This window comes from Aythya fuligula, chromosome 2, assembly GCF_009819795.1.
Source record: "Aythya fuligula isolate bAytFul2 chromosome 2, bAytFul2.pri, whole genome shotgun sequence".
Taxonomy (NCBI): Eukaryota; Metazoa; Chordata; class Aves; order Anseriformes; family Anatidae; genus Aythya; species Aythya fuligula.
Genome location: NC_045560.1, coordinates 126,643,696 through 126,655,815, shown reverse-complemented (window position 1 = coordinate 126,655,815; position 12,120 = coordinate 126,643,696). Strand labels below are relative to the sequence as shown.

At 37.0% G+C, this 12,120-nt stretch overlaps 1 protein-coding gene across 1 annotated transcript in view; it reads left to right on the top strand.

Annotated features, from left to right (window-relative positions):
- Nucleotides 1-12,120, top strand: part of STAU2 (staufen double-stranded RNA binding protein 2) — a 166,688-nt gene that overhangs the window by 78,664 nt on the left and 75,904 nt on the right. Inside the window, exon 12 of the mRNA XM_032182097.1 lies at nt 7,693-8,000. Coding sequence (XP_032037988.1) covers nt 7,693-8,000 — 308 coding nt within the window. The remainder of the gene's footprint in view (nt 1-7,692; nt 8,001-12,120) is intronic.

The window sequence follows — 12,120 nt, the reverse complement described above, 5'->3', positions numbered from 1 at the left end:
GTCTGAGTTATATTTTGCTGAAATATTTATTTCCTTCTAGGGTATTTCAGAGATGACTTGCAGTGCATTGTGTGCATTTTCACTCACTGCTAAGTACTGCTGTTTCTTGAAAGATCCAAATTAGCATGTTTTTATGTAGTATGGGATTAGGGCACAACTTAGGTGTGCAAGACAATAACTGCAATTGATCCTCCTCCATTTTTTCATATCCCTCGTCTTGAGATGCTTTGTTAGGTAATAAAAGGAATGAAAATTTTGTATCTTCAGATGTGAAGCCATCTTTGCTGAGTATAGATTATGATGTGTATTTGTAGCATACCTAGAGTTTTAAACATACACCCAGAAAGTTGGGAGACTTGAATTCAGTTTCCTTCTTCACTAGAAAGAGACCACTCACAAGGTACAGAGCAATGTGGATAACAGCAGTCTTCTTGTGGAGATGCGTCTAATATCATTATGATTTGCAGACAGAGAAGCAAGAATCAAATGTTGTCAAAGTGCAAAAATTCCGCAGAGAAAGCATGAGCTAAAGGAATCGTGACATTACAGTCTGTCTATTGATTAAGGCATTTGTAAGTGATGGTACGGTTATGTGTTCTGGTGTTTTGTGGGTGGTCTACACATACTATGTTCTTCATATTTTAGACGTAGGTTAAAAGAAAAAAAATGTTGTAAGCAACCTGTTGCCTGGTTCTTGAATAGTATGAATTGTGCATAAGTAAGAAATGCATAAGTACTCTTGGGCTGTGAGGGTTGTGGCTTGAATGCCCTCAGGCTGGGAAAGAACCCAAGCCTTAGCTTTCTTGGAGACTGCTTAACCATTAAGCTCTTAATGTATAAATGTATAAGAGGGAACAGCCACCGTGACAGTAGATAACTGGCTCTGTGGGTAGAGATCACTTCAGAGAAATTCAGCTTTTGCTTTTCCTAGTTCCCTGAATTTTCTGTATGAATTACATTTGTTCAAGGTTGCTTGTCTATTCCTTTGAAAAAATCTGCATGTGAAATAGCACCACAGAACTTTTTTTGATGTTAACTGTTAATTTAAGAGTCTACTTCTGAAAATGACCTGCATTAGGCTTCTCTGTTCAGCCAAGCAAACTGAGCAGTATCCCACAATTAACCTCAATATTGTGTTTCTCTAAACACTTAGTCTTTTCTCTATTTCCCACCTCCATCCTTTTTCTCACCTGGAACCCGCCAGCTACATCTCCATCAGTCTAGGATGTCCTTGAAGAACTGAATCAATTGAACTGAGGCTTTACTGCTGTCAGAAGCAAGACGTAATTCTCCATTCTCTCCTTCATCCTCTTGCCTTACATTAAACATCTTACCGCTATGACTTCCACTCCCCCACCGCTTTTTCCTCCTCTGATTTCATCTTCATTCATACCTATGCTGTGCTTGTTGATGTCCCCCTTGACCTTCTTAGCTTCAGCAACCTCTCTATCCTTGTCTCTTAGACTTTCTCATTCTTTCATCTCTTCTACATGCAGGTCATGCCTTCGTTTTCATCATCACAATTCTCATTCCCTTCTTAATCTGTTAATGAATAGTCTTGCCTGCACAGGTCACTCTCTGCTTGCACTTAGGCACTCTCCTAATTGCTTTATGCCCTCAAAGATCATTTTCTTGCTGTTTTTACAAGCACCTTGATGTGTCAGTTCACTAGTTTGATTTGCTTCTGCTCCAAAATTGCTGATCCTCTTTACTGAAAGAATACTGTCCTTTATTCTGCATTTATATCAGTTCTTTTCAGAACCTGATTCATCTTAATTGAAGCTTGCCTGATACACTGATACATTGTTGGAACCTTATGATTAAGATTTTTTTATGTAAAAATAATGTTGTAGATGTTTTGCCTGTGTCTATTAGAATATGTAATAGAATTTCCTGTAAAAATTCCCCATTACAAGCCATAAGTCTTATGTTTACCACAATTTTATGTTCCCAAGTAGAAGTAAAGCTGTAGAAGATTTCAAAGGACTTTCCTCACATGAGTTAACACCAGCTTTTACATAAAACATATTTAAGTCTCATGTGATACTACAATTTCATTTTTGGCTATACAGAAAACTCTCCATCAAAATTAAGGATACCAAGACCTGACTTCTTGAAGAACTAAATAGTATTTACTTCAGTGCCATGGTTATTTTAAGGTTAAACAATGTAATATTTTAATGAGTGACTTTACATAACGTTGGTTTGTTTAAGGTCACATAGACAAGATTGTTTGATTGAAGGGCATTGTGTAATGACAAAACATTTTTTCATGTCTGAATATTGCAGTAGCTGGTGACTTAGAAATACCACAGATAGCTGTGGTAAGTAGATAATGATTGCATCTTGGTTTTTCCAGCCAAGATTGTGTGTAGACTATTACTGAGAACATAATGGCCATACTGTTTGCCTACTCAATTGTTTGATTGATGTTTTCTGAGTTCCTGCTGAGGTAATAAAAATTGAAAATATTCTAGTATATAAATAGGCTTTTATAATGAGTGGAGTATAGAAGGTAATTACTTTTTATGATAATATTTATATTTTTCAGTCTTGTTATTGAACTAGTTGTTTTTGAAAATTATCGTTTTTGCTCTCAGTGTATTTGTAATGGACCAAATTCTAAGATAAGTTGAGAACCTGCCAGTTCTTTGGAGGAATTGTTGCATGTGGAAGTCCTCCATGCCTCTTCAGATTTTGTCCACTTTAACTTAAATAATAGTGAAGTCAGGGTTGAATTTGGGTCTAACTTTTCTTGCTTAATACTTTACTATAAATTTTTGCCGTTTATTTTCAGCAGCGCAATATGGGAAGACTACTCAATGTGAATAAAGGTAGCATAATCTAAAGGAAAGCTGTTTGGTGGTTATTGATTGAGTTTTTTATTCAGTTCCAAAAAAATACTGATGATCTCCATGAACAATCTTTTTTTCACAAAGCGTTGGGTTATTTCAAATATAAGGGTTTTAAACTTAATTTATGAGTACATTATATACTGATTTATATCGTCACTCACTTGGCATCATTACATAAGACATGGAAGTACTCCTTCATGCTTGTGCCCCATACTATTGGTTGTAGTGTAAGGAAGAGCATGTGCTTTACAGGACTGTCAGGGGAAACCATACAGCAGCTGACCAGGCTTCTGACACACCATCAAGTATAGCTTTCCTGTAGGACAGATATGAGCCCAGGGAGAAAGCTGTGGTTCTCTAAGAAAGAATAAAGCTGTGTTTTTGACCAAGTACACTAAGTGTCCTTGAAACATGAAAAGCCACTGAGTGACCTTGAAATAAGTCATTGAGCAAAGGCAGATGAAGAGTATCCCTACAGTGCTGATCAAGTAGAAAAGAGAAAATTAGCTGTGTATTAAATAAAAGAAACCTGATTTTGTAGGTCATCTTTTGGAGTTGAATGGCAAAATCAAAATCTTAGCTTTTAATGTTTTATAGTCTTCCTGACAGAAATAGAAAATTGAAAATTGGACGCCGGTGTGGTGGTGTAGCTTATGAGTCTGCAGGCAACACTGTCACCAGAGAACTTTTCTTAATTTGTCCACTCCTATGGGGTAACTCAACACTGTCCACGTGTCCTGCAAATTCCATTTTTGCAGAGTCTTACTACATTCAGGCTCTTGCAGTGATATTGTCAGCAGTTCTCCCTTCCCACTCCATTCCCCATGCACCAAGTCCTCTGGTGAGTTAGCTTTGTTTTCCATGAACTCTGGACTGAAGGTCCAAATGGTGGGGGATCCTTTTGTAGAAAGGTCCTCCTGTCCTCTCTGGCTGAGAGACCCTATGGAGAAGGGATTAGGGGTAAAAATAGCATGACTCCAACAGATCTTGTGACGGCTGCCTCTTCTGCTCCTACTAGAAAAAGAAGTGGAATCAGAGCACAGATATACAGTCTAAGGGAAAAACTCATAAAGGATAAGCCATATTGCATCTTATGTTTGCCTTGGAGTATAAACTGTTTTGCAGTTGTGGCAGCAAAAGTAGATGATGGAAGAAAAAACTTATTCTTTAGTGAGACAGGTCTTTGGTTTGGGATTTTCAGAGACTATAGGAGATAAGACACTGCTAATAATTACTGCCAAGGATGAGTAAGACATGTTTTTCAAATGTTAACAATTACATTGCATAACTAGCCTGCATATTTTTGTAACACATTTGCCCACAGGTTTAAATAATATAAATGAAAATTATTTTAACATGTTTCATAAATGTACCTCTAAGTTATGTCCAGCAGAAGGTGCAATGTTGTTGGTCTAAATAGTAGTATAGTTCCTCTATGTTCCTTTCCTATGCTCTAACGCTTTCTTGCATTGCAGTATTTCTTTGTCCTGTGTTTTGTTGTTTTTTGTTTGTTTGTTTGTTTTTATTAAAGTGCTTGTTTGAAGAGTAATTATCATAATTTCTGAAGAGTTCTTTTGGTCTAACATTAATTTCTCTGTTGATGTCATACTTCTTGTCTTTTGATAACGTCATTACCACAGTAACTAAGCTGTTACATATACATCCTTACAGAATTCAACAGAGTTGAAGTAAGCAGACAACAAAGGCATGATATTAAAAAAAAAAAAATCCTCAATAATACATTACAAGTAGATAATGAATTACAGTAAACACATGCCTGGTAGAAGTTTTAAAAGAGAGCAAGTTTTATTGGCTTTTTAAAGCAAGTTTCTAAGAAGCTCCGTGAAACATAGGCCCTGAACATAAAATCTTAATAGCTTGCAACTATATTAATGTAATGTCTGCAATATTACATTACTTTGTTTCCAGATATAATCAATGATGGTAATATAATATCTGCTCTCAGAGCCAACGTATGATTTAAATTAATTATTGCTTATAAAGCACTTTGAAGTCTTTAGCTGAAAGGTGTTGCATAAGTGTAGAAGTACTATTATTAATTTAACATCAGCATTACAGTAAAATCAGTACTTTAGGAGCATTTGCTATACTGTGCTCACTATCTTTTTATTCATCATATGCTGCATATTAGTTATTTTAACATTTAGAAAGCTTAGTAATCTGGAAGTATTCCAAACCATTGTTCCAGACAGCAGTTAGATATTTGGGTGGATCATGTAAAAACAGTGAAATGGCTGAGAAAGCATGTAAAATGTTTGTTTTAAGTAATATTACATCAATGGAACAGACATCTGCAGTACTGGAAATCATTTTAAACTTCTTGAAACTTTTTTTTTAAGTTAATGTTGCATGATCTTTTTCTAAACTTGTTTTTTTTTTGTGTGTGTGTGTATTTTTTTTTTTTGGGGGGGGGGAAGTAATATTTATTTTAAACAAGTATATTGTTTCATGTTCTGTTCAATTTTGATTTCTGATTCTCAAATATTTGTCAGAAATCAGATTTACAGTGAGACAGGTCTTAAGATGTGCCAAACACCTGCCACTCAGTGTCATTGTTGCTGTTTGCTTTTGTAACCTAACATCAACATCCGTAGTATCTATTTTAATTTTCATTCATCTTGTCTTTTGTATAAGACTATTTAAAAGTGTGAGCAGTGATAGCCCTAGGAGATTGTAGCCTCAGAAGAAGGGTATATTATCACTCTATTACATGGTGATTGTGTTCTATAGAATAATGCTGTGTGTTTATGCAGTTGCTGTTATCTACAAGGTTATATCCTGCATTGTCTGTAGGTGGAAAGGCACTTTAGGGACCCCATCCTCCATTGTTCCCAATAGCACTGTTGTGAATTGGAGTAGTTGTACAAGGGAATAAAATGGTTTTGGCATTACTGCTCAGAGCCCAGCCAGACTCCACAGCTCCACAAAGACAGTAGAGACAGCAAGCAGGTGGTAATGGGAATGTCCAGCTCTGCCTCTGTACAGGTGTTATGCTAGGTGCAACTGCAGGAACATTTCTCTCTGAAGCAGAGGTATTCATAAAGTAGAGCTTTATCCTCTAATTTGCATTGTCTTAACAGACAATTAATAACCACTCTCCAAACAAGTCATGCCTAACCCTGTAACCTTCATGAAGCTTTATCGAACTTTGTGAAGGGTGTGAGCTGATGTTCCAACTATCTGAAAATACTGTTAATTTAAAGCCAAATGTGTGAGTAAATTGATTAAAAGATTCACCTGTGAGTAGTTTGCTGAGTCAGCAGTGAGGAAATTCGATTTTCACCATGTAGTTGAAAATGAGGTTATTAATCACTAGTAATATCTTTTGAGTCTTCTTTTTTTTTTTCAAGAATGCCAGTTGCACTATTAAGATTAGAGGAGTCCTTTGTAGTAAACTGAAAATCAATTCTCTTTGAATTTATTCTGCATTCTGAGGTGATTTTAGTATATACTGCAAATTAATTAAGCACTGGATCCCTTAATTTCTCTTGGGATAGCTAAATCAGTTAACAAATAGGTTTATCATTCTTAAAATAAAATGCCATATGGCTTGAGCTCACAGATATTTTTTTCAGGTATATACAAGAAGATCAAAGAGTGCTATTACTATGAAATTAAACATTTCAAGTTTGTTTTTGAGCTTAATAACAATGAGAGGTTTTCCTCTTATATTAACAAACTGGTACTCATGTTTCCAACAAATGCTGTATTATTTATGAAACTACCAAACTTCATCCTTAATTCTGCACATTTTTATACGTAAGAATACCAGCAAAGCTGCTTAAGTATGTACTCACTCCTGTTTTTAAGGAGGCTTAGGGACAAGACATTCTCTAAAAATATATTAACATTTTTGAAATGTAGAGAAATTACTCCTAATTTATGTCACTGGAAGTATTTGAATGTTTCCTGCAATTCACATGAATATATTCAATCTTTTTTTTTATCTTAATTCCAGTTGATATTAATCACGACACGTACACACTTTCTTTGCTTGGCATGAATTTTGTCCAAGAAAAGTAACTGTTTGCAGTCTATAGGATACTGTTTGTGCAGCTAAAAGTAACAAAAATAGAAGATTCCTCTTCATTGAAGAGCAGGCAGTCACGTAAGAGTCATTAGCTCAGTAACATGTGGCTGCAGGGCAATTTAAGATTACTTAAACACAGGCTGCTGTTGTAATTCAGCAAATGCTTTAAGCCAGCAAATGAGGCACTACAGCTACTGCAAGAAGCCATCCTGCCCTTCCTTTGCCTCCAAATCGCTCGTTCTCATGAGCATCACTGCGTGGTTCTACAGGTGCTCATGCTGGCACATCTGATAGAGCAGCTGCAGAGTACAAACAACAGCTGTAGGTGGGAGAGGAAAGAAGTACTTCTGATGGTGGTAGTGCTGACATAGGCTAGCTTAAATTATTTGTCAAACAGCCTAAGTTGTTGTATCAGATAGGAGGCAGAAGATTGTAGTGAAATAATGGTTGTGCTGCTATTCTGCAGCAGCAGCTGTTCCTTATGGTTTGTAGATCTCAAAACGTTACTCGTTCATCTTTTCTATTCTGTGCTTGCCACAGTTTGCAAGTCCAGGAGTTTTTAACTACTTAAAAAGGCTGGTGGGAGAGGAAGAGAGCACTTGAGATCTGCTTTGTTTGTAAATAATTATTTCATTGCATTTACAGTTACTACGGAAAAAAAAAAAAAAAAAAGATACTGCTTTTAAGTGCTTACTTTATTTTCTGGTGAAAAGTATGTTAATGAAAATTGTCTATGTGCCAAGCCTATTCTAGGGTAATGAGGATGATCTTTGCTTTTACTTTCAGCACCAAAGGGAATACTCCATCTCTCTCCTGATGTTTACCAAGAGATGGAAGCAAGCCGCAACAAATCAGCCCCTGGTACCACTGTAAGCTATTTGTCGTCCAAAGAAATGAGCCAGACTTCTAGCTCTTTCTTCAGCATATCTCCTACAACAAATAGCACAGCTACGATTGCCAGGGAACTTCTCATGAATGGAACATCCCCAACTGCCGAAGCCATAGGTCTAAAAGGAATATCTCCTGCTTCCCCCTGTCCTGCAGTGCAGCCTTCAAAACAGCTGGAGTATTTGGCAAGGATTCAAGGCTTTCAGGTATGGGAGGGGGAAAATGAAGCTCTTCAGCCAGAGTCATAGCATTGCCATCAAGGTTTCACTCTTGCCCTCTTGAATGTGGGCATGCATGTAACTTATCTTGTAAAATTAGCTGGTGTCCAAGGCAGTTGCTGGGTCCAGGAGATACAACCCTACATCAATATACATGTCCCTCCTCTTTTTTGTTCCTTTCTTCCATTCAATTTACTACAGGCCATCTTTCGCTCTGTTGTACTACAGGCCATCTTTCTCTCTGTTGTTTGATCTCCATAAAGAGTTACAGGCTTAAATTATGCTTTTACTTGCACTTCTTTGAGAGTCTTCACCTCTTGGCATTAGAAACTTTACATGCTGCTCTGAAATTGGTTTCTCCTTTAGACTCTGATCCAGAAGATACTGACGCACCACATTAACTTTGCGTTTGTCTGCTGGGTTGGGTTGTTACAACCATTCCTCTGCTTTCCATCCTGCACCTGTTAGTTGTAACCTGTAGAACAGAGTTTCGATCAGAAGGTGCGACCTAAGAGCAGATTTGGTGGCAGAGCAATGCAGAATGTTTTGACATCAGAGTCAATACTAGAGAATGTAAGATATACTATGCTGGGTCAGCATATTAGTCCTGCAGCACTGATGACCTGCATCCAGCAATGGCAAATACCAGACATTTCATAGGACGGTGAAAACCTCTGTAGTGCATCTAGTCATTTCTGCAGTGTGGAAGATGGGGAAAAACCTCTTCCTGATCACCATTACATGTAAAATTACATGCATATATGTAGTAGCTCATTTTACTGTGTTGCACCATCAGAGGATAGGACCAGCTATGTAGAAACATTCTTTTCCCTGTCTTAGGGGCTTTTTTGTTTGTTTGCTTGTTTTTGTTTGTTTTCTTTTTCAGAGTTATGACTATTTCATTTGAAAAGTTGGCTTCCTATGTTCTAGCATGTGTAATTTGATCATGTAACCAAATTATGGAAATGGGAGGTTTCTGTTAGAATTTTTTGAATGCCTGATAATGATTTTTTTTCATCAAAGCCCATGTAATTTACAAAGTATGCAGTTGTTGAAAGTGATTAAAAAGAGGTGGCTAGAATTCAAGAAACAGTGTCAGATGTACTATTGGCATAAGCACCATAGTTAAATTGCATTTGCGGATGTCAGATGTCACCAGTTGTGGATTTGACTTAACATTGTTTCTGTCTGAAATGTACATTCAGATTTCTTTTGGTCTTCATTTTTTAAATGTCATTTTTGATTCACTAGTTTGAATTACTCTTAATACAAGAAACAATAAAAGTCTAAGCCTCACAGTATGTAGAGTTAAGCTGCTAACAGGAATTCTTTTTTTTCCGAGTTCCACTTGTTACCTGCCTGCAGATGAATTCTGATGAAAAGAAATTCAATCCCTGATGTTTTCACTGCTTGCTTTCACATCTTGTCAGATTGCTTGTCTACTAGTAACACTTTATTTTCATAGAACCAATGCACAATTTATGTTATTGTTTTGATTCCTTCTTGCCTACAGTATGTGGTTACTGTAAAATGTTAGTTGTTTGTCCTGTTTTTTTTTTTGTTTTGTTTTTTTTTGTTTGTTTGTTTGTTTTTTTTTCCATGCTTTAATTCTAGTTGCCTATGTAGAAATTGTTTTAAAGGGTCTTACCTTGAGCCAAAAATATAATCCGTTTCCTCCATAAACTAGACTACTACTTTTTATTTGGCCCTGATTCAAAATGAGAAGTTTGGTAGAGAATCTCTATTAATGACATATATATGTCTCTGTGTCTGTAACTGGTAGTTTTACATCATATTAACATGCTTTTTAACACCTTGCTCAAATGAGTGGTATTGATGTGAAACTCTGCCGCTGCTGGATCCCTGAGCTGAGGTGGAGCAGTGAACAGAATCTCTGTGGGAAATGGCTTAGTGGCCTGGCAGGTGCATATCACAGGTCTCTTCACCATTTCAGCCTAGAAAGCTCTTTGTGTTCAAGAGTTTAAAAGCCTATTTCTTTACAGGTTAACTTTCTCAGGCATATTTACTGAGTAGAAAACTACTGCATTTACAAACAGATAGCTTGTTTCTTGTTTCCTGAATGACCCAAAATGATTTTTAAATTGTTAGCATGTATTTGTATTCTGGTCCAGATGATAACCATAGTTTTGTCTTTCATTGAAGAACGTATACATTCTGTTCTGTTACAATGTATTTTTGAATTTTTAAAAAATCAATAAATACTCATATGATGTTTCATTTGTAAATGTAAAAAAAAAATGTTATTTGCTTATTTGAATGTTTCTTGGAACTTCTTTAGCTGCAGGGGACATGTCTTTAAAATGTGATTATTTAATTTAAATTCTCCTAAACTGTTTGTATATGATCTCAGTCATGTTCTATTGTAAGCCCTTTATATTAAGTTATTTGGACCAATGTATGGAAAAGTACTAAAAAATTACATTTTTATGGTTTATGGTTTATTATTCTAAAGATATTTGTAATTGATAAGCAGCAGCTCAGTGTCACTGAAACACAGGTGTTTAGCTCGGATTCTTTCAAGGCCCAGGCTTCAAGTTACCAGTGGTAATTAAACAAAAATACTTCACAAGCAAGTCTGTACAAAGTCTGAATAGAGCATTTTTAGTGCTTGCTTCATATTTATGCATACAATCTACCAGTTAATTGTTCTGCAGGCTTTGCCAGGAGATTGTTTAAAGGAAAATTCAGCTTTGGTAAAATTGTTATTTTTAAGCGACTGTGTGGTATTTTAGTTATAGTTTTTTAACTAGATTAGTTACAGTTATTTTTGGTGACTACATCAGTGCAGTGAGTTATTCAGAGAGTTTGTTTAGGATTAAACATTTAGAGAAACTGTTTACACATGAATAATTAGAGCCTCCGGTTGTGACTGATGCAAAACAAGAGTTGCAGGTAGTTCGTGTCCAGTAGGAAATCCCCCTGGGAGCTTCCATGAAGAGCAGATAGTAGAATTAAAAAGGCTGTGATGTCTCTCTGCTTGGCTGAAGCCACACTACTTGGCTTGCTGCATTGGCAGGTCTTTGGTATCTTGACTCGTCTGTAGCGGCCAGGTAGTAAGGCCTCACACAGGGTGTCGTTTCCACTTCTTTTTGATTACAGTGGTTACAAATTTGATCTATTTATTTTTCTTCCCATGTCTGTTTACTGGTTAACTGTTCCATTTTATCTATTGATTGGTTTGAAAGTTGTACTGTTGGGCCTTTCTAAACACTTTTCATTTTCTCATTTCCCCAGGTAGTGCAGGCATACATTTCTGAGGGAGTACACGTACAGGAGAAGTCCTGCTGGATACCCTAGAGTGAGGTTTATCTGTGCCCCATGCATTTCAGCTTATGGTTTTGAATTGTAGGCAGAGGTGGGCCTCAACCAAATTTCCACACATGTATTGGGTTTGGTTGTGGTTTAACCCAGCAGGCAGCTCAGCACCACACAGCCATTCGCTCTCTCCCCAAAAGCAGGATGGGAGAGAGAAATGGGGGGAAAAAAAGTACAAGCTCATGGGCTTGAGATAAAGACAGTTTAATAGGACAGAAAAGGAAGAGAAATAATAATAGCAGTAGTAAAAATAATAATAATATATACAAAGCAAATTATGCACAATACCTAAAATGATGCTCACCACCCACTAACCAATTCCCATCCCATCCTTGAGCAGTGTTCATCCCTTCCTCCCCAGCCAGCCACCCCATATTAATTGCTCAGCATGATGCCACACGGTGTGGGACATCCTTTTGGTCACTGATTCACCTGTCCTGGCTGTGTCCCCTCCCAGCTCCTGGTGCACCCCCAGGCTCCTCCCTGGCAGGGCAGCACAAGGAGCTGGAAAGCCCTTGGCTTAGTGTAAGCACTGCTCTGAAACAATTAAAACATCAGTGTGTTATCAACATGATTCTCATCCTAAATCCAAAACACAGCACCATAGCAGCTACTAGGAGGAAAATTAACTCCATCCTAGATGAAAATAGGACAATATCCACCCCTTATTCTGTACCATTTATGTCATGTTTGGGTCCCACACACACTGAGCTCAAACCTTACCCTACAGTAGCTTTAAACAAACCAAATACTCATTTCACTGTGTTGAAGG